The sequence below is a fragment of the Camelus ferus genome, chromosome 16 (genome assembly GCF_009834535.1).
Source record: "Camelus ferus isolate YT-003-E chromosome 16, BCGSAC_Cfer_1.0, whole genome shotgun sequence".
Classification (NCBI taxonomy): Eukaryota; Metazoa; Chordata; class Mammalia; order Artiodactyla; family Camelidae; genus Camelus; species Camelus ferus.
The window spans coordinates 16114581-16137806 of NC_045711.1; the positions used below are offsets into that span (position 1 = coordinate 16114581).

Sequence of the window (23226 nt, forward strand, 5' to 3'; positions counted from 1 at the left end):
GAAGAATTTATACTCTGGTGACCTCAAAAGCAGGCTGGAGACCTCTGGTTGTTCTCCACCTCTGAGAAGGGTCCAGGAGGTCAAGCAGGCCTGGCTGTGGAGCAGGCAGCTTGGAAGAGGGTAAGTTAGTTGTTCACATCAGAGCAGAGCCTATCATGTTGTGTCGCTAAATGGACCAAAGGAGCCTGAGGCCAGGTCCAGGCGTCGCAAGAGGACGCAGTGCTGCGAGGGGGAAGTGGAGGTCCCTGCTCTGGAGTGGTGCTGACGCTGGATCCTCGCACACCGTGCGGGGCTCTGTGACATCTAGCACTCTCGTGAAAGCTGAGTGCTGAGGAGGTTTTCCTGGAATGGTCTGTAGTCATTCATTTTAAAAACCGTATGAACAAACAAAAAATCTAATGCAAGAAGAGGGCCTTTGTGCTCAGTTCTGTTCTTTTATTATTTATTAACACACAAAGACAAAGGTTGCTGAATACAATTGTTAGATGCTTTGTTTCCTGTGGAGCCACCTTTGCACAAGGCCAAGCAAATGCTTGTGAAAGAATCCGAAGCACAACGTGAGTTAAGAGAAAAGATGAAAAGAGTTTAAAATGAGTCTCTCGTTGCCAGTAGTGATGATTCAAGTAGAACGAAAAACCAGGGAAATGGAGGGTAGGGGAGTGGAGAATCAGGACTGGAAACAGGGACCTGGATTTGGGGTTTACTTAACTTCTGTAAATGGGAATTAATAAATAAATCCAAAGATTTGGAGCAATGCTAGAGTATCTAGAAATTTAGATAATTTTTTCATTCTTTTTTATCCTGTGTTAGCCTTCTCAAGAAATATTTACTTTGCCCGATACAGACTCTGTGCCAAATGTGATGAGAACTGCGTATTTTGAAACGACTGTAGTTTCTTTTGATGCACAGCCCTGGAGAAGAAAAGGAATGTTGTTTTAGAATTCTAGAGCATCTGGTCCTTTAAATTTTAGCAGATATGGAGAACTTCCACGAGATTGGAGACTTTTTCCTCTTGGGTTTAAACCTGCAGTATAAGGTTGCTGACAGGCTAATTATAAATGTTTTATACGGTTTGTGCATATGTGCTCCTCTCTAAACCAATTTAATTCTCACTAATGCTGATCTCGTTAATGCCCACTCAGAGAGGAAAGGAATACCCTTAATAAACTACTGATTTATTTGAGCTATTTCAACATGGAATGGGCGGAAACAGATGGAAGAGGAAAAACCATCATTTTACCCACATCTGCATTTCTTAGAGTATTTTCTGAATATTAATGAAATTAGCTTATAACTGGTACAAACAGGAAGTGGGGAAAAAATAAAGTGACAAAGTGACAGTTCCCCCTCCACCCATGAAAAACTGGGACCTTGCAAATGAGACTTTTATTGATTTTTTTTTTAAGAACTAGTTTCAAGGTTAGAAATAAGATATCACAGGCAGATTTTCTTTGTCAAAAAGAGGTTAAAAAATGAGATTCATACTCGTAAGTTCTTATTAAAGTGGGGTTTTCTGTAAGAAAAAAAGAAAAAGACAGTGAAAGTAACATAATAGGTGAGTTATTCTCCTACCACACCTTGTCCTGCTCCTAGTGTGATGGTCCGTCTTCTCTAGACAAGGACCCCGTGCTTTCTGTCAGCTTCAGTCAAGGTGAGGTTTCCATGCCTCGGGGTATTTTAATGAGCCAGGACTGGCTCTTAAAAGGTGCTGTGTCTAGGTCTGAGTGTTCCGCTGAGCACAGCTGTGTAAGGTGTTGCGTGCCACAAACGAGCCTAGGGCTGGGGAAGCAACGGGAAACCCTCTCTCCCCCATCTCAGATCACCCCCGTGCTACGTAACCATTTCCAAAGGCACAGGCGTCCACCTTTTTCATTCTCCCTGGAAAAGTGGCACTAAACAGGGAACAAGTGGGAGGTGGGGTCTCGTCCAGGGACCACCATCTGGCCTGAAGACACTTCATTTAACCTCCCTGAGACTCAGTTTCCTTATCTGTAAAATGGATATAATTATGTTCTATGTTCTTATCACCTCTTAGTAGAAGAATCAAAAAAGATGTTTTATTTGCAAGCAGTGTGATAACTGGGAAGTGGTGTGTGAACATAAGAGTATTAAGGAGTGGTAAACGGCTTAAGAAGAAGCAGCACAGGAAAACATTAAAGGGAGGAAGATAGAAGGACAGACACCAGTTTTATCTGGGCTTTGTTAAAGAGAGGGAGACAGAGGTCCTCGGGATTTTCTGGAAAGTTTTAATGGCAGCTGACACTCATACTTCATAACTGTGTATATAAAACACAAAAACTGAAAATGGGGGAGTTCAGACGAGTGAAGGTTTCCTTTTTGTTTCCCCAAATGATTGCTGTCACATTGAAGATGTGGGCGGAGGCGAGATCAATCTCTTAACATTCACTGGGAAACAAGACTGAAACAAACACCTGCAGCACAAATATTAAACTGCCTTCTCTCTACCGCCTGGTAAAAAAAATATATTATATTTTGATATTTTTTTCTTTTTAAATTACACTGTCATCCATCCCAGCCGAAGTCCTGGCCGGTCATCTGGTAGAACTTGCGGTTGAAGGGCCGGTAGAAGTCCCGCAGCCGCTGCAGCACCTCGCGGTCGATGTCGGGGTGGGTGCGGCCCTTGGTCTTGCCCAGGCAGTGCGGCCGGCCGCTGCCCTCGGCCTTCTTGAGGCAGGGGAAGCCCTTGGTCTTGTTGAAGTAGAAGTGCTTGTCGGTGATGATGCGCTTGAGGCCCAGGAAGTCCTGCACGCGGCCCAGCTCGCCGGCCGGGTCGCGGATGAGCCGCTCGCCGCTGACGAAGAGCAGCTGGCGCAGCGGGAAGTGGCGCAGCCAGTGCTCCAGGTGCTTGGCGTAGATGCCGATCTGGATGGCGCTCCACGACGTGTCGATGAGGCCGGCGCTCCTGTTCCGGAACGTCAGGCTCTCGAAGGTGGGGATGTCGGGCCGCTTGGACAGCGTCTGCGTGTAGTCCGAGACGGCCCTGGTCACCGGGTCGCGCACCACCACGATGAGCTTGGTGTCCCTGGACATGGCCGCGATGCGCGCGGGCGCCTCGCGCGTGACGAAGTAACTGGGCGTCTTCTCCATGGTGATCTGGCCGTCCAGGGTTCTGGGCATCAGGTCCCTGCGCGGAGCAGAAAGGCACATTAGAGCCTGAAAAACGAGCGGCTCCCGCTTTTGCAGAGCGAGCTCATGCCCGGGAAGCGGGGTCGGAGCCGCCAGGCCGCGCGCTGGGCCCGCTGCTCCCGCTGCTCCCCCTACGCGGTGCGTGACCGCGGAGAAGCCGCACCTCCGCTCGTGTTCTCAGTGGGAAATAATACTCCGGATCTCCTACGACTGTTGTCATGATTAAGCGTCCTAATATACCTCAGAAGCTGAGTGAAGTGGCTGGCACAGAATTTTAATTTTTCTAGTAATTTTTAACTCACAATGCAGTAAGAAAATAACGATCAAATTCTTTAGGTGAATTAAGAGTATCGTAATAAACACAATTATACTGCTATAAGATGGTATTAAAATACCCTGAGGCCTTTCTGTAGTTTTCTTATAAACAAAGTAGTTATATTTAACATACTATCATTGCACAGGACATAAAATACTTCTCTTTATAATTCCTGGCTTTTCCTGTAACAAGGACTTTTTCAGTGATCCATCTTTTATCTAATAATTGGAAATGCCTTCCTTTCAGTAGTCTGTATCTCGGTTCCTCTCTCCACCGGCCCAACCATTATGTTAAGCTACCATGTTTAAGCCTATTTTCATGTACATCAGAGTAAATTCTGACTGTCTAATCTTAAAAACGTTCTCGATGATTCTTGTCTGTTTATTCTTCCTGATGAATGTTAGAATCATTTTGTCATGTGGAAAAAAGAAAAATCCCCTTGGGAGTCTTGATGGAGCAGAGATTGCTGCCTAGTTCAAGCATGCGTTCCTGCTGAGAACTGGGGGGTTTCAGAGCCAGTCTGAAGGTGTGAGCTGCAGAGACAAAACCTATTTATTCCTCTCGTTTAAGTGCACTGCTATTAAATCCACCATTTATTACATATTTGAAATATATATATATATATATATATACACACACACACACACATTCTAATTTTAAGGCACTTTAAAATTGTTTTAAAAGAGATAGATGTTGCTCAAATCAATATTAGACTAAATGTATTTTGGGGATTTATGGCAGTGACTAAATGTGTTTTGTCCTTTGACCACTGGTAAGAAGAATCAAACTTGTAACTTGTATTAGAGTCACTTTTATTCCTGGAATAATCTCCACTTGATCATGATGGATTATTCTTTTAATATAGTCCTAGACTTGATTCATTATTATTTTGCTTTGGATTTTTCATCCACACTCATTAATGTGATGGTCTTGGAATTTTTCTTTTGATCAATAGCTTAATCAATTGTGAGAGCATGAATTATTTCAAAAATAAAAGTAGTTGAGAAATGTTTCATATTTTTCTATATCCTAGAGAAGTTTAAGTAGCAAAATAAATTTCTATTGCTTAACAATTTGCTGAGCATCACTTACAAAGGCATCTAATAGTGGTGCTTTCGGGGGTGACGGTAAGAAAGGAACCAGAGTCTTCAGAAACCGTTTCAGTTTCTTCTATGGTTATTGTCTCTTGTAATACTCTGCCTTGTGTCCACTTTGGCAATTAATTTTTTCCAAAAGTCATCCAGTTGAGTAGTTGAAACTATATGCTGAGTCTCAACTGTAATTTTGTTTTCTGCCCGTCTTTCTGCTTTCTAAATGACTTTCAATATTCACTTATTTGCATTTAGCTTTTCGATGCCTTCTTTATTCTTCTATTTGTTTTGTTCTTCCAATTTAATTAACTGAGTGTTTAGTTTACTTACTATTTAATATCTCTTCTCAAGTAATAACAGCACTTTGAGGGTACTATTTCCTTTTTTAATTTTAAATTTTTACTTATTTATGTATTTATTTTATAATATCACACCTAAAATTGAAGTATAGTTGATATACAATATACGCTGCAGGTGTATAATATAGTAATTGACAATTTTTAAAGGTTATACCCTATTTATAGTTACTATAAAGCACTGGCCATGCCCCCCAGGCCGTACAGCCCACCCTTGCAGCTTCCTTTATACCCGAGAGTTTGTACCCCTTACTCCTCCCCCTCCATCTCGCCCCTCCCCCTTCCCTCTCCCGACTGGGAACCACTAGTTCTTTTTCTACATCTGTGAGTCTGTTTTTTTTCTGTTATATTCACTAGTTTATTGCATTTTTCTAGACTCCACATGTAAGTGATATCTTACAGTGTTTGTCTTTCTCTGACTTACTTCGCTCAGCATAATTCTCTCCAAGTCCATCCATGCTGTACACCAGAAACTAATACAACGTTTTAAATCAACTGTACTTCAATTAAAAAGCAAACAACCAATCAATCCACCCATTTAAAATATGGGCAGAAGAACTGAACATTTTTCCAAAGGAAATGCAGATGGCCAACAGAAACATGAAAATTTGCTCAACATCACTAATATCGGGGAAATGCAAATCAAAATCACAATGAGACATCATCTCACACCTGTCAGAATGGCCATCATTGAAAAGAACACAAATAAATGTTGGCAAGGATGTGGAGAAAAGGGAACCCTTGTACACTGTTGGTGGGAATGTAAATTGGTGCAGCCACTGTAAAAACAGAACTACCATATGGCCCAGCAATTCCACTCCTGGGCATATATCCAAGAAAAAGAAAAACATTAATTCAAAAAGAGCCATACACCCTGCTATTAACAGCAAGATTATTTATATTTGCCAAGAGATGGAAGCATCCTAAGTGCACATCAATAGATGAAAAGATAAAGAAGATATAGCATATATATATACATATATATATATAATGGAATACAACTCACCCCTAAAAAGGGATATTTTGCCATTTGCAGCCCTTCATTTTTTTTTTTTTTCACTTTAAAAACCAGAATTTTGTAACTGGTATAAACATTTCCAATGCATCAAAAACAACAAAATACCTAGAAATAAACTTAACCAAGGAGGTTACCTATACTCTGAAAACTATGAAACATTGATGAAGGAAATTGAGGATGATACAAAGAAATGGAAAGACATCTTGTGCTCTTGGATTGGAAGAATCAACATTATCAAAATGGCCATACTACCCAAAGCAATTCATAGATCCAGTGCAACCCCTGTCAAAATGCTCATGATTTTTTTCACAGGATTTGAACAAACAATTCCAAAATTTATATGGAATCACGAAAGACTTGAATGGCCAAAGAAAGAAAAAAAACCTACAAAAGATTGCTTTCTTCCTTCCTTCCTTCCTTCCTTCCTTCCTTCCTTCCTTCCTTCCTTCCTTCCTTCCTTCCTTTCTTCATTTTGTTCTCTTTTCTTATGGTTTGATGACTAGAGAAGTTCTTTAACATCGGTTGTAAAGCTGGTTTGATGGTGCTGAATTCTTTTAGCTTTTGATTTCTCCATCAAATCTGAATGAAAAGCCTTGCAGGGTAGAGGATTCTTGGTTCTAAGTATTTCCCTTTCATCACTTTAAATATATCGTGCCACTCCTGGCCTGAAGGGTTTCTGCTGAAAAATCAGCTGGCAACTTTATGGAATCTTCCTTGTATGTTATTTGTTGCTTTTTTCTTGCTGATGTTAATATTTTCTCTTTATCCTTAATTTTTGTCAATTTGATTAGTGTGTACCTTGCTGTGCTCCTCTTTGGGTTGATTCCGTGTGGAAATTTCTGCATTTCCTGGACTCGGGTGACTTTTCCTTTCCCAAGTGGGGAAGTTTTCAGTTATTATCTCTTCAAAAATTTTCTCAGGCCCTTTCTCTCTCTCCTCTCTTTCTGGGACCCATATAACGTGAGCATTAGTGCACTTCACGTTGTCTCAGAGTTCTCTTAAACTGACCTCATTCCTTTTCATTTTTTTTCTGTTCTGCAGTAGTGATTTCCACTAACCTATCTTCTAGCTCACTGATCCATTCTTCTGCCTCATTTAGTCTAATCTTGGTTCCTTCTAGTGTGCTACTCATTTCAGTGATTTTATTCTTCAATTCTGTTTGGCTGTTCTTTATATTTTCCAACTCTTTGCTAAAAACTTCACTCTGTGCACCTACACTCCTCTTGAGTTCTCTGAACATCTTCACATCACTTATTTCTTCTATTGGGATTTTATCTTGTGCCTTGGCCTGTGAGCTATTTCTCTGCCACCTCATGTTGTCTATCTTTCTATTTGTATTTTTAGGTAGTTTAGTTATGTTTCTCAACCTTGGAAAGCTAGCCCTCTGTGGGAGATGTCCTATGTGTCCCAGCAGTGCACTCCTCTCTTGCCACCCAGGGGCCAGGGTCCAGCCAGTCCCATTGCAGAGTCTGGCCTGGGTGTGTGGACTCCTTCCGCAAGCTTTGGGATTGTTATTTCCTTATTTCTGGTATCTCCCTCACAGCTGGATGAGGTTGGACTAGAGGCTTATGCAGGTTTTCTGGCAGGAGGAGCCGGTGCCTGCCCACTGCTGGGTGGAGCTTGGTCCTGGACCTCTGGTGGGCAAGGCCGTGTCTAGAGGCCTTTGTGGCTCAGGAAGGCTGCTGATGGGTGGGGCTGTGTCCCCACCCTGTACGTTGTTTGGCCTGAGGCTTCCCTGCAGGCTGTTGGGTGGAGCTAGGTCTCGGTGCTAATGATTCAATCAAGATGTCAGCCTCCAGGAAAGCTCATGTTGATGAACACTCCTGGAATGCCCGCCACGAGCTTTTATGTCTCCTGATTGAGCCGCAACTGCCCCCCATGTCCCCAGCAGACCTTCCAAGACCAGCAGCCAGGTCTGGCCCAGGTTCCTGTGAAATCACTGCCTCTGCCCTTGGCCCCAGCACATGTAAGATTCTGTGTACACGTCTTAAAAGTGAAGTCTCTGTCTCCCCCAGTCCCGTGGGGCTCCTGGAGTGAAGCCTCACTGGCCTTCAAAACCAGATGTCCTGGGGTCCCCTCCCAATGCTGGAACCTGGACTGGGGAGCCTGAGCTGACGTGGGGCTCAGAGCGCTCACTCCTATGGGAGGGCCTCTGAGATTTAATTATCCTTCAGCTTGTGGGCCGCCCGTCTGGGGGATACGGGGCCCAGTTATGTTGTGAGCACACCCCTTCTACCTTCCTGCTGGGGTTCCCTCTTCGTTTCCAGGTGAGGAAGATCTTTTTTTTGCCAGGCTCCAGTCTTTTTTAAATCAATGGTTGTTTAGCAGTCATTGGGGTTTTGCTGTAGTCATGAGGAGAGGTGAGCTTGTGGTCCTGCTGCTCTGCCATCTTGACTGAAAATCGAGGGTACTGTTCCCTTTAAATACAGACCTGGTCAAAATCTACAAGTTTTGACATGTACTGCTGTCATTTGCATAACTTCACAAATATTTCATAATTGCATTTTTTATTTCCTTTTTGGTCCTGGTGTTATCTAGGATTGCTTTTATTTTTATTAAATTCTGATGGTTTATTTGCCATTTTTCTAAATTTTGTTACTAATTTCTATTTTGCCTTTGTACTAAAGGATGTACTCTGTGTTATGAGTTTGCCTTTGACTTCCTATAATTTTGTTCCTCCTACACTATCTGCTAATCATATATTATGAAAAATTTCAAACATACCCCAAAGTAGAGAGAATTGCAACATAAATCTCATATACTTTACATCCAACTTCAAAAAATAACTGATGTTAATTTAATTTCATCCTTAACCTTCCATTTATACGCCCCCTAGCCCCAAATGAAGTCATCATATCAATTGGTTCATAAACAATCCGGTTTGCATCTGCATTATACCTGGCACAGATTCTTCAACATTTGTGGCAATAGCCACTGATCCTGGATTCATTTCATGGTGCAGATTTTGTCACATTTTTACTTTCTTTAATATTTCAGTCAGGTTAGCTTTTTTTTTTTTTTGGAGGGGGAAATGATACGTAGATGCCTGGTTTCTGTTGCTTTTTCATTGTTGTAAGAAATCTGCAGTTCCTTTCTCAGAAGAACTTTTCACATGCCCCCATTCCTTCAGTATAGCTCAAGCGCTGGGTAAGACAAAGCAGAGACCAAGGAAGTCAGCACTGACACAAGGGAGATGCAGACGGTCCTTCCTGCCTGTGCGATGCCAGTGCCCCCGTATGACACGGATCTACGGGTTCTGTCACCGTACAACCCCCTTCCTGGAACTAGACACTGGCTAGGACTAACCTACTGTGGAAGCTCAGTTACACTTTTATCAAGTGAGCCAGGGGATCTCTCTAGACACTGTTGGACAATCTCAATGAGAGAAACTGGATCAAAAGTGTGAAAACCTTTTAGACAGTGAAAGCAAACATCAAATACCACTGAAACAGTAAGAAAGAGTATTTGTTGCTTTTTTAAAAAAAAAGTCAGCATTCTTGCCACCTTTCCTGTAATCTCTTACTTTTAACTCCCCAACCTCATATTTCGGCCAGTGAAACAGAGACAACGCGCTTCACTCGGGAAGTCCTGGTGGGCAGGCCCAGCCCTCCTTCCGGCCGGCTCTGGGGAAAAGCTCAGGTCCCCACAGCCCTTCCGCAGAGCTTAGAGCTGCAGATTGTGTCAGGCTGGAGGAGAGACAACTAATATCTCTGAAAAGAGAGACCATATTTTAAGTTGCAATAGGGTAGGGAAAAGAGCTTTCCAGAGTGGGAGTTTGAAGAGGAAACAGCTAAAATAAGATTTCGTAAGAAAAACACATCATTCTGTCGTCTGCAGTGTGAGGGGAGCTGACTGGCTTAGCCTGGGGTCGGTCGGGGCTGACGTGGGCTGCCTGCAGGCTACCTTCGGCAGAAAGGAAGATGTGATTATGTAAATACATCCTTCAGGAGGCTTACACTGTAGACAACAGTTGCTTTGTGAAAGGGCTCACAACAGGATTCTTTAAATAGCAATCTCCCTTTTAATTTCTGTATTCAGTTTTCAATTACAACTGGAATACTGATGCTCAAGAAGAGCTCCTGGATCATGTAAAGTGAAATGCACATGCATTCTGGAGTGTCATATTTTGAAATGTTTAGGAGAATTTAGAAATAAATCTACCTTCCTTACTCGAGTGAGGCACATCCTGTGACTCTGCTCCTTGCGAGCACTTGTCCTGGGCTGGACCGGAGCCATCCCAGTAGGAGGAGAGCTGTGCAGAAACACCAGGCAGCCTCTGGGAGTGGGAGGATGTGAGAAGACATGTGAGATTTGCACAGGGACAGAACAAGTCCAGGTGGGGAGTGAGAAAGTCCACTGAGTGACGGAGCAGGTGGGTCCCAGACGCCTTAATGTCCAGGTGGACAGTGGAGGCTGTTCCAACTGCACCTCTACATGGTGAGAACCTGGAGACAGGTCTAATAGGCATGGGGAAGGAGAACTGGGGAGAAACTAGAATTATAAGGAAAAATGAGAGAATCTTATTTGTTTCTTCCTGAAGATGAGGAGAAGAAGGGGTTTCACAAGCAAATTAAGATTTATGACAAGGTGGGTCGCACACATTTGTTCCTTGTCCCTAAAAAACAAAATGAGAAGTCACAATAGCCAAAAAGTAGAAGCAACATCAGAGTCCATAGACAGCTGAACGGGTAAACAAATTGTGACCTTTGCAGACAGTGGAATATTATTCAGCCTTTAAAAAGGGAATTTTTGACACCTGCTGCAACATGAATGAACTGCAAGGCCATGATGCCAAGTGAAGTAAGCCAGTGACAGGAGGACAAATATTGTGTGATTCCACTTACATGAGGTCCTTAGACGAGTCAAATCCATATAGACAGAAAGTGGAACAGTGGCTGCCAGGGTCTGAGGGATGGGAATGAGTCAGTGTTTTATGGGGACAGTTTGATTTTGCCAGATGAAGACCCCGGAGTCCACCAGCCAGGTGGGCTCGCTGCATTCAAGGAGGCCAGGACTAAGGAGACCCCTGTCTGTTCCATGCTCCCTCTGTGCCTGAACCATCACTGCTAGAAGGCAACATTCACGGAGAGGGCTATGACCAGTGACAGATGCGGGGCAGCCAAGAATGCAAGTCACGGTGTCTTAGGAAGAACACGATGAAGCATTTACCACGAACCAAGATCTGGTGCATTACTGCGTCTCACAACAGTGCAAAGCTAGAATTACTGGTATAATTTCTCAGATGAAGAAACAGGCTCAGAGAGGGAAGTGACCTGTGCAAAGACACACAGTCAAGAGTGAAAGAGACAGAATGAAAATCCAGGTCCTTTCTGCTCTAAAGCACCCAGTCCTTCAACCTCCCCATTAACCAGGCAACAGCAGCAGGAGTCTTGGTTGATGTTACAGCCGTCTTTGACATTCTAGAAAAACAGAAGGATGTTAAATGTACTACTTCCGTTCTCATCTCAGTATTAATCATTCTGCCCAGAGTCTTGCACACAGGTAACAGACATCACATGTTTTTCAAAGACTTTCTTCTGTCAGGGGAGGACCGGAGCTGTAAGGCAAAGGTAATTTACCTTGAAAAATAAATAAATCTGGCCCAAGTACACATGCTTTCTTTTTAGTCTCTACGACCAAACAAAACCACGTGCCTGTTATTGGAAGCCTCTGGCAGCAGAAAATTCAAGGGAAAACATGCTCTTTTCATGGCCATGGCCTGAAGGTGGTTCCCGTGGGGACTTGATGTGTGAGCCCAGAGCAGAGGAGGCGGCCGCCTGCCTCCCTCGGGCCAAGTCCAGCCATGTCAGTATTTCTTTTCCTGCTGATGTTCTGAGGGCCCCCACTCCAAATGTGCCTTGTAAGGCTGGAAAGACAAATCCCTTTTGTTGTTTTGTGAGTTGGTTTCTATGGGCGAGGAACACTTATGGCTGCAAACCGGCTCCCACACTGACCCCGTCTTGGGGAGCAGCTCTTGTAAAACCAAACCATCAAGATAGTCAATCATCAGACGTAAATTAAAGGCTGGTACAGGTCGCACTGCCCTTGGTAGCAGAGTCCTACGAAACCTCTCCACAGTCAAGCAGAGAGAGAGGAGGAGCTGGTTCTCACCCTCCCTGGGCTTTGTGACAAAGCAAAAAAGCTTATTTCAAGAAAGCAACCCAATGTTCCTTGGCACTGCAGAGGCGGCGAGAGAAGTCAAAGATTCTCGGTCATTTGGGGGAACCTCATGAAAGGGCAGGAAAGGCACCTGTATCCAGGGCAGAGAGAAGGACAGCCCCGAAAGGGAGGGGCAGGGGGTGCCTCGGGTCGTAAGTTCAAGCAATGATCCTTTATGTTTGTAAAGAACCGCAGAGTCTCCTGAGCAATCCTACAATTTATTATCATACGCTGACTCTTAGGAAATACAAAAATAGACCAAGACTCATTGCTTCACCCTCTGATTTTCTCCTTTTAAGTTTGCTTCATTGGGGAACTCATGAACTTGTAAAATTTAAAATCTCATTCTTAACCCAGAGCACTGCATCTCAGACTCTGGTTTAAAATTGTGTCTGGCTTCTGGGAAGTGACACCTTCTCCCAAAGTCCCATCAGGATATCAGAGAACATCCTGAGAGCAAGCCCTAACAGCATCAAGAACTAAAACCCACAGACATCATGACGTCAGGATCTACGAGGCACCCAGAGCCCAGGAAAGCACCTGGAAAAGGACAGGAGCTTGTCGCCTGTTCACAGAGGGTCAGTGTCTGGACATCAGACGTCCCCTATGCGCCAAGCTAGAAAGCGATGACTGTTCTTCTGTCCCCGAGCCCAGAACTCAGCACCCGGAGAGCGAGCGTCTCCTCACAGCCTGCACCCTGTGCTGCTGTGTCTCGCCCTCCTGCTGCCCTGGCAGAGAGCCAGGCTTTGAAAAGTATTAGTAAATTTTTTTTTCAGAATTTGAGAATAAAGTATCTCATAGGCGTTCACACAGAAAGGCAGGCAAAGTAACACGTTAACTAGGCCACTGACAAATGAAGGGGGAGAGGGAGTCTGGCACTGGCCTGAGTAACAGGAGCCTAAAGAGAAAAAGACCCTACAGGCGACCTTGAGAAAAAAGTGACCTTCAGATTACATTTCAGTTGGACAATAATAGATGCAGCAAAAATAAAGCTCAAGAATGAAGTCAAAGTCCAAGAAAGTGAGGGAACATCTAAGTTCAGTCAGAGTAGAACTAAGTCTTAAAGAATGGTTCTAAATCTAGCTATAAAAATGACACACGTACATCTGGAGAAAACTCTAACTCGTAAAAGGCACCTGCAGCCCAGTGCTCACAGCAGCACTAGTTACGGTAGCCAAGACGTGGAAACAGCCTAAGCGCCCAGCGACAGATGAGTGGGTGAAGAAGCGGCGGTATGTTTATACACGACGGATGCTACTCAGCTGTAACAAGGAATGAAGTAACGCCATGTGCAGCAGCATGGATGGGCCTGGAGACTGTCATACTAAGTGAAGTCAGTCAGAGAGAGACAAGCATCATATGTCACTTACATCTGGAACCCCCCCCAAAATGATACAGATGAACTTACTTACAAACCGGAAGTAGAGCCACAGACAGAGAGAACAAACTACAGTGACCGAAGGGGGGGGGGTGAATTAGCAGTTGGGGAGTAGCAGACACGCACTCCTATATACTGAACAGATAAACAACGAGGCACCACTGTGCAGCACAGGGGACTACATTCAATGCCTTGTAATAGCCTATAACGGAATAGAATCTGAAAAGGAACATTTACGTGAGAAAAGACCACAGATAACAGGTGTGTGTGGGTGGGTGCGAGGGAGGCAGGCAGGGAGAGGGCGTGACGGGTTACGGGGAGACAGGCAGCAGACGCAGAACGCGCTGGAGAGAGCACGGCAGGAGGACGGTGCCCTCCTGAGCCACCGCACCGCAGACAGAGGTGAGAGGTGTCTCAGAAGCCCCGCCCCCAGCACCGGGGGTTCACAGAGTGGGGGGTGTTCTGAGAAGACACGCAGCTGGATGGAAACAGAGCTTGGCTGACACTCTGGTCCTCCCGCCACCAGTTCACTTTTCTTTCCAGGATACAGCATTCTTCTCGAATCCTGGAAATGCAGTATGCTCAGGGTCTGGCCACCTGGAGGTTCCAGCTCCCTTAAAAAGTAAAGTCCATCCCTGGAGGGGAGTCCCCTTACAATCCTTTTGAAGCAGGAGAGGTACATCTCCTGATAAAGGAAGAATTGATTTTTCTTCGTCCTCTTTGGTAATTTTAACCGTGTTCTAAGACCTACAGTCCAGAAAGGGATGTGGAATTCCTGATCAAAGTGCGCAGGGCACAGCCGAGGGCGGGCGGGCAGCCCCCCCAGCTCTGCAGCGACTTCCACGCAGACCCCCATCTAAGCTCATCTGGCCCCTGATGGTCTGATAAATGATGGGTTTGAGAGCTGTGCTGCCAGCTTGTATGTGACTGCGGACAGCTGCCCCCCACGGAGCCCTCCCAATGGCCTGGAATTAGCGGTCTTTGCACAAGTGCCACTGGAGCTACGGGAAGACACGTGCCTTCCTGGCCAGGAAATGGACAAGGGAGGAGAGCGGGGAAGCTGAGAGGCTGAGGGCGTGAGGGGGAGGCCCTGACACTGTGGGAAGGCTCTCTGTTACATTTTGACAATGGTACATTTTTTTGTTTGGTTTGATTGCCTTGATTTTTCCTCCCTGTCTATTAGGTTTTGGACACAGAGGAGCTTCTGATCAATATATCTTTAAAGCTGAAAACAAGAGAAGCAACATGAAGCTGTGATTTTGTAGGGTCTGGGGCCCTGGACTGCCTGGATGTTCTTTCTAAAGTCTGCCATTGGTACCCTGCCATCTGCTTCCCTGGTTTTGAACAGCAGAAAATTACCCATATTGAATGTAGTCTGGTACAGCCATTATGGAACACAGTATGGAGATTCCTCAAAAAACTAAAAATAGACTTACCATATGATCCAGCAGTCCCACTCCTGGGCATATATCCAGAGGGAACTCTAATTTGAAAACATACATGCACCCCAACGTTCAAAGAGCACTGCATACAATAGCCAAGACATGGAAGCAACCTAAACGTCTATTGACCAATGACTGGATAGAGAAGATGTGGTATATTTATACAGTGGAATACTACTCAGCCACAAAAAAGAATAAAATAATGACATTTGCAGCAACCTGGATGGACCTGGAGATCATCATTCTAAGTGAAGTAAGCCAGAAAGAGAAAGAAAAATATCATATGATATCACTCATATGTGGAATCTAAAAAAAAGAAAAAGGACACTAATGAACTCATCTACAAAACACAAATAGACTCACAGACATAGTAAACAATTTTATGTTTACCAGGGGAAAAGGGTGGAAGGGATAAACTTGGGAGTTTTGAGATTTGCAAATGTTAGGCACTATATATAAAAATAGATGGAAAAAAACCGAAAGTTTCTTCTGTACAGCTCAGGGAACTATGTTCAATATCTTGTAATAACCTTTAATGAAAAAGAACATAAAAACGAATATATGTATATATGTGCATGACTGGGACATTGTGCTGTACACCAGAAACTGACACATTGTAACTGACTGTATTTGAATTAAAAAAGAAAATTACCTACATTCTGTCTCTCTAATAGAACTTCCAAAATAATCACACTCTTTGACATAAAATAAACCTCCACCATAACGGCATGATCGTGAAGTGAGGCACGCAGACAAAGCAAGCTTCAGGAGAGACGTCAACAAGTGTCTGTGGAGCCATCACACGTGTCACTAGGAAGGAGAAAACCGCTCCAACAGGGACACAGGTGGAGGGCGTCCCAGGGCTCTTAGACAAGAAGCACTCAGCTCAGAGTCGCACCATCTGCGAAGTCCCATGTATCGCACAGACCGATTTATTAAACTGTCCCTGAGGGCTGGCACAGTGCCACTTGTAACGTTAAACATCTGCTCTCATGACTAACGGGGCTCTGGTCCCTGGGAAGTGCTTCTCCAGACCTCCTGCTCTGTGTCTTCCAAACAAAAGATCTGAATGCTGGGGACAAACGTGGTTTTGTGTTGCTGCCAACACTGTGGATGGACATTGCTTCTGGTTTTCTGGAGGCCTGAGGGAGGGAAGGAATTAGCTGAGAGAAAACTTAGGTAACTTATCGAGTGCTTCGTGTCGGCTAGCGTGAAGTAGCTGCTTGATACAAAAGCATCGTTTGCAAGCATTACTGAGCACTCATTTCTTTGCTCTCCTCCTACTCTGATTCCTGGTCCCGGAGGTACCCACACTGTCATGGCACTCACACCAGTGACTTGGGAGGTGGAGGACACTTCGTATGTTGAGCAAACGATGCTACGCAAAGGCCCGTTAAGTGTGTGGCTCTCGGTGAAATGGATGAAGCGTGACACGGAATTCTTTCCATTGGCAACTAGATGAAAAGTGAAAGCTAGAATCGAGAATAGTTCCAATTTTATGAAAAATTTTTGACCCCAAGTGTAAGGTTTTTAGTTAGCACACATTTAAGTTTCTACTGGGGTCCAGCAGCCCTTAGGAAATGGAGCTTTGAGGATAGAATGACAACCTTCCTGCTCGCAAGGAGCTGACCATCCCAACAGAGATGTAACAGCAGACGTGGTTCAGCGGGACAGTGACGGACGGGAGTGTCTGGACGTGCAGAGGAGCAGCACCTGTCTACTTACGGAGTTTAGAGAAGACTTCATGATTGTGTGGAGACTAGAATGACGGTGAGAGTGGCTCTAACGGCCCCACTGCACGCACCGAACGCGGGTGCTGCAGGGTGGGTCTGACGGGGAGACTGCGAGCCAGTCACCGGTCACGTCACACGCCGATTCCCTTTACCATGGGTTTCCCTGTCGCCCATCAAATGGAAGAGGGGGAGGATTTCAGAAGAATCAGTGTTTGAAATGTGGAGGCGCAGAAGGTGGTGGCACATGCAGGGACTACAAGTGTCTGAGCCTCACTGGAGGATAAAGCAGGAGGGGCCCCGCAGTCCTTTTTCTCCAGGTTCCATTTACTGAAATGCCAGTGTCAGCACACACACCTTGATGTAAACGGCTGTCTGCTGCAGCACTGCTCAGAAATTCCCCAACAGGAAACAGTGTGTATGTCCATCATTCAGGGACTGGATACAAACTCCTGCTGTAACCAGGTAAAGGAACATTTTGCAATGTTGAAAAGATTGCGTTATATCTATTGCAAGTTAAGAAAGACCTTCAACATAGTATAAGCCATAAAATGACAGGATATCACCTCGCAGTTGTTAAAAACAAGCAATTAACAATACGCTTTTTTAAAATATGTTTCAGAGATTGTCAGGCTAGTGTGTCGATGGCCCCAGTTCTGCATCCCTCTGTCCTTGCCCTGTACCATGGATTCTGCAGCGTTTCCATCATGAAAGTGGAATCTGTTTTCCTCTACCTTGACACCGAGTTTGACCATGCAGCTTGCTTCAGCCAATGAGCGTTAGCAAGTGTGCAGTTATTTCAAGAAGAAATTGTACAGTAAAACCTCTTGTATATTCCACTCGTGTGCCCGGCTGTCACCGTGAGAACATGTCTGGACTAGCCTTTTGGAGGATGAAAGACAAATGGAATAAAGTTGAGTCACCCAGTCATCCCAGCAAAGACCACCCTCGATCAGCCTTGGCCAGCTGATTCCCCAGACATGTGGGCAGGACAGCCACCTGGCTGACTCACAGCTGACCACAGACACATGAGCAAGGCCGCCCAGATCAGAGAACCCTGCAGCCTTGTCAGATAAATAACTGTGGGTCTCTGAGGCTTTGTGGTAACGTTATGAAACCTGATTTTAGCCACAAACAAGTAATATGATGTATTTGTATATAATAACAGCTTACCAAAAACCTGGACAGATGCGCACCGAACTGTTAAGAGCGGTGACCTCCAGGGAGTGGAATTACTGGTCAGCTTTCAGTTCCCAACACTGACAGCACTGCTGTGCCCTGTGAGAAGTAGAACTGCTACCTCTGAGTTGGTTCATTTTCCTTCTTTAATTTATTCTTAAAATGCCAAAAGCAGAGTAGGTAAGGAAATAGGCCCTAATTCCGACAGCCTCAGGATGAAGTTGAAACAGTTACAGCACTGCCTTTGTCTGCAAAAGTTTTTGAATGGTCGGCTTTGGTTCTTGTCTGCAACACTGATGGTCTGAACATCAGCGAAGGAGTCCATCTCTATTTTAGCCCATTTTTGTAAGGATGCAGGTGGCTCCTGCTGGGGGTGAGGTCCTCGAGCTACTGATTATGTTTACTAGCAATGGGAAAAGCCACGACGAGAAAGTGTTAAGATGCTGTACACGTGAGCAGATAAGCTAAATGGCTGAGCGCGGCGATGGTGATGGTAACAGTTTGTTTTTAGCCACAGTAAGGGCCAACCGCTATGTGATCTCAAACTCCTTGAGGCTGATCTAGTTTGGACTTTCAGATGATTCAAATAAGTGAGATATTTTATAACTACCTGGATACCGACGTGTATAGTTATTTCATTTATTCCTGCCAACTGTCCGGGAGAAGACATGATTATGGTTTAAATTTGCTAGCAAGTCTAGAAAAGAAGAAAGTACTTACAAACTATTATTGATTTGGTCAGATGATTCTCCCCATATTAAGCTACAACAAACATCGTTAACTGCCCACAAGGCATTTAAAAATAACTGTAAAATCCGAAATGTCAGAGGCCCATCCCCCGGTATGAAGCACAGAACTCAGACGTAGCAGGATGGGGAAATGGGTCAAGGTTGGGGACTAGAAGCATCTGGTTCCATTTCCTAATAATTATGTGACCCAAGAATGTCTTCTCTGTGTCTCAGTGTCCCCCTCCATTTAATGGAAATAATCAAAAGTACCACTGTTACGAAAATCAAATTCAGTCATCTGCCGCTGTCTCTGCTTCTGCCTTTAAAACAGTCAGAAGCCTGGCCAACAATCAGTCAAAACCTGGTGTACATACTACTGCTGGTGACAGTAACTCATTATTCCCTCCCCTTTCCCTGCTATGTTTTTATTTCTAATATCTGCTTAAGTGAAGACACAAAAAAATCCTCTGTATTAGGGCAGTTCTGTGATTCTCCAATCCTCTTAAATCCATAGAAAGTTCAAGGGGAAACCAACGTTTACAGATCATAACAATCCAACCACACATTCAAATATTACAAGAGCCTGGCTGAGACACATGAAATAATTTGTCCAATGTTCTATTAATCAACTAGGAACAAATCTCTCTCCCCCCTCTGTCAAGCTCTCCTCCTTAGCTTGGTGACCTCACCCCCACCAGGACTCTACCCTCTGGGCCAGAGCAACCTCTAAAATATTTCCCAACCAGCGTATGTCTGCAGAACCAGTCCGTAGTGATCATAGCTAAGAATGCTGAGGAACAGGTATTTAGATAAATAAAGTGTGTCGCTTATTCAGAGAAAAACAAGACCAGCATCCCTCCGCGCTGAGCGCGGCGAGAGCGTGGCGAGGCGGTCTTACACCTCCCGACCAAAGGCAGCCTCTGCGCCCTTCCAGGCGCCGTGCCATTCACGTGCAGAATGCACGTGGACTTTCCTTTCTACTCGGGAGCAGCTGAGTGCCGTGGAGCCCCTCCTGAGTCCAGGCTTCTGAGTCTGTCACAACCTGCTTCTTGGCTGGGCTGGTCTGCAGACTGCATTACAAGCCCCTCCACTTTGTGCACTGCTTTTGGATTCTTTGCTAATCGCCTGTTCCTCTTGAAGGGACACAAACACTGCCTTAGCCTCCCTGCCCCAGTAGGCAGGATGTTCTCGGCTTTCAGATGTCCCAGCCCTTCCAAAATACAGTCCTGATCTTGGGAAAAGAAGTAATTAGCCTGATGGTGAATAAACTGCCATTTCAGCAGTGCTTCTCACTCCTGGGTTCTGAAGTAACAGAGGCCCAAGCAGGTCAGAAAGAAGTTGAGGGCGGTTGGGTCTTAATGCCCCACGAAGCTCAAATACCACCGCTGGCACCCGAAGCTCATTAGTTCCAAGCCATCACTGCCAATGGCCCCGAGCGCTGACTCCGCTGCCATGGACACTCAGAGAAGCATTCATTAGTGTTTCAACCTCGAAGTGCCATGTATGGCCTCGAAGACCTCAGTCTCACTAGCTGACATAAACTTAAAGGAAGAGTATGTCATGCACTAAAGTAAGGGAAAGCGGGGATAGAAAAGTTCACCAAAATCCATTTTGTGGGGTCTCTATAAAGACAAAAGTTCTTCTTATCATTCTTCTTGGAAGACCCTTGGCATGTTATTCTGGGCAGTGCTCCCCCCTCCTTGGTAGTCCCAGCAAAGAAGTGGTTTTAGATCTCTGGGTACAACCGCCCTCTGCTACTGACATCCGGGGAGGGACAGCCCTTTGCTGGGGACCGTCCTGTGTACTGCAGGGTCTGAGCGGCATCCCTGACCTCCACCCACTAGATGCCAGTAGCATCCTTCCCCCACCGCTGGGGCACGACAACAACCAGAAGTGTCTCCTGAGGGAGCGTGAATCGCCCCTTGCCAAGAACCACTGTTCAGAAGATTGTCACCTACATTGAGAAGAATAGAATACAATAAAATATGACAGGATTAAAACTACCAGACAGAGGAACGTAAGAGCAAGTATTCTTTCTTGAACATGCATTTCATACTTTGTATGCATAAGCATATAAATAACGTGGGTCATGCTGACCAGCACTGACAGACCACCCTGCGCTCACAAAGCAGTTACCCACCCGTGCTGCTGAGAGGTAGGTGTTAGTCTCCCACTTCAAAAATTCCTAATTTTTTCCCAAAAAGTTATTGCGTGCTTTTGTTTGGCTGTTTTAAATTTAGTATGGTTTTCTTTCAACCGCTAATAATGACTTTGTCTTCTACCTTATTAAGACAATCGACAGTCGTGGTAATTTATCTCTACTTGAGACTTACAAATTATCAAACAGCATCACAAGTCACCCAGCAGATTGTGCTGAAGGAAAATGTGTGAAGCCAAAACCTGGCCCCCTCACCACAGGGTCGACCACCTATTTTAGGAGACAGTCTGTCAAACAATGTCTACTTATAGAGTCTAACTTTGTAGACAGATCACAGTTAGCCGATGAATATCAAGTCATACAAGAAATGCTATCTGCTCCCTAGGGATGTATGAAGTACACACATACAAACTGAAACGAGTATACAATTAACAGTGTACAATGGTAAACGATCCCAGAGCTGTTGTATGTCAAGCTTCCTAGATTACCCCCCCAAAAAGAGTGACAACAGAAGATGGTGCTCTTAGTTTTGGCCACATCACCCTAGAACCCAGAAGTGAAGGACAAGTTCTCAAGCTGAAACAGAAGTCCAGAACGAGCTAGAAGTGCCGCGCATTTGGAAATGCATCAGAAATGGGCTGAGACAGGGATCAGAAGCGAGAGGCGTGGCCAACAGTGAGAAGCTACACGTAACGGAGAAAGGAGGAACTGGGTCTCGTTAGAATCCAAGACTCTAGAATCATCTAAAAGACTCTAGATTCAAGCGAAAGACCAAGAGTTCTGTCTGTCTTCCTCTTACATTAGTTCCTTTCTAGAAGAAAAGTGATGTCAAGATCTGACTATGGAATTACATAGAAAGCAGGTGAAATAAGGAAAAGACAAAGAATCAGGTTGGTTTCTCGAGAAGGAAACAGAGCCCGTAACTGAGACAAAGGATGTAGCAACTGACGGACAAAGGAGCGGAGGAGCAGGGCGGTGCCAGTGAAAAACAAAGTCGGCGGTAGGGAGTCCTTTCAAAAAGTGGTCCTGGTCAACAGTATCAGAAGCCAGATGCTGCAAGGACGGCGAGGGCTGGTGGATTCGGCAACCGGTGGATGGCTGTTGCCCAAGGAGAGAACAGGGTCCCCCACAGTGAGGAGGGTGTTTTCACATAAAGACAGAGGAGAGTGGTGGTACAAGGAGAAATCTCTCAGTTTTCTCTCAGTAGCATTCTGTCTGCTTTTGTTTGGTTGTTTTAAATTTAATTTGGGTTGCCTTTCAATAACTGATGTCTTTGTGTTTCCTGCAGACAGTTTTGGTGACTTGGGTCTTTCAACGGATAATTTATTTCAGGTATATAGATGGTCTGTGACTTACGATGGTTGAACCTATGATTTTCTGACCTGACATCCTGCAAAAGCGATACACGTTCAGTGGAAACCGTACCTGGAATTTTGAATTTGGACCTTCCCCCAGGCGAGTGACAAGTGGTACTGTGCACTCTGGTGACACTGACCAGGACAGCCGCACGGTCACCAGCGTGGACAAGCCTTGTGCTTACAGCCACGCTGCACCCAGACAGCGGTTCTGTTTCTCACTTTCAGTGCCGTAGTCAACCCACTATGTGAGATACTCAGCACTTTATTATCAAAGAGGCTTTGTGCTTGATGATGTTCCCCAAATGCAGGTTCACGGGAGTGTCCTGAGCACACGTGAGGCAGGTGAAGCTGATCGTGATGTTGGGTGGCTGAGATGTAGTCAATGCGTTTTAAACTTAGGACATTTTCAACTTTTGATGGGTTTATTGGGATGTAATCCTATCATAAGCTGAGGAAGTTCTGTGTTTTAAATTCACTACTGTAGAGTTTTCTAATTTGATATTTTTGACCATATCTATTCTCATTGTTCATTTAGTTAGGTTTCACTCCTTTTCTAGTTTCTGCATTTGAATGAATTTAATTGAATGTTGACTTTAATTGATTTTACTCTTTTCTAACTTGATATTAAAACACATAGGAACTTGAATTCACTCTTCTTCCATCACTTACTGTACAAGTAATACAGGCATTTATCATTTGGCTCTTATCTAAGTGATCTCTTACTGAAGATTTGATTTCCTCTTTATTGAAGAAAACAGGTTTTAATCTTGTAGTTTTGTTAATTTTACATTTCCTCTTATTACTTCTCACTTGTAGTCAAAGTGTGAGTTTTAACATTATTTAAACTTTCAGGAAACATGTTCTTTGTGGCCAATTATAAATGTTTTTATAAAATTTCCAGACTTTTGGAAAGGGCCTCTCTTTTGTTTGTAGGATAGGTAACTTTCTAATACCTATTTATTTTATCAAAATAAATTGCATTTTTGAGAGTTCTATACACTTACCCATATTTTCTCAATAGCTTTGGCAAAGACTCAGACAGATGTAGTAGAAACTTCTGCTAGTGCTGTGATACGTTTAACCACCTCACACACGTTCTGAGTTGCATCAGTGCCAAGTCCCTGGTTTTGATGTTGTACTATCACCAGGCACGCTCACACTGAGGG

The 23226-nt window shown here is 44.5% G+C and overlaps 1 protein-coding gene and 1 long non-coding RNA gene across 2 annotated transcripts in view; one reads left to right on the forward strand and one right to left on the reverse strand.

The window, feature by feature from the left end:
• Positions 1–14931, forward strand: part of LOC116669327 — a 234868-nt gene extending 219937 nt beyond the window's left edge. The window contains exon 6 of the long non-coding RNA XR_004326693.1: positions 14649–14931. This is a non-coding gene — a long non-coding RNA (uncharacterized LOC116669327). The remainder of the gene's footprint in view (positions 1–14648) is intronic.
• Positions 240–23226, reverse strand: part of HS3ST3A1 (heparan sulfate-glucosamine 3-sulfotransferase 3A1) — a 77041-nt gene continuing 54054 nt past the window's right edge. Inside the window, exon 2 of the mRNA XM_032498837.1 lies at positions 240–3145. Within this exon, the coding sequence (XP_032354728.1) occupies positions 2524–3145 (622 nt within the window). The 3' untranslated portion in view covers positions 240–2523. The remainder of the gene's footprint in view (positions 3146–23226) is intronic.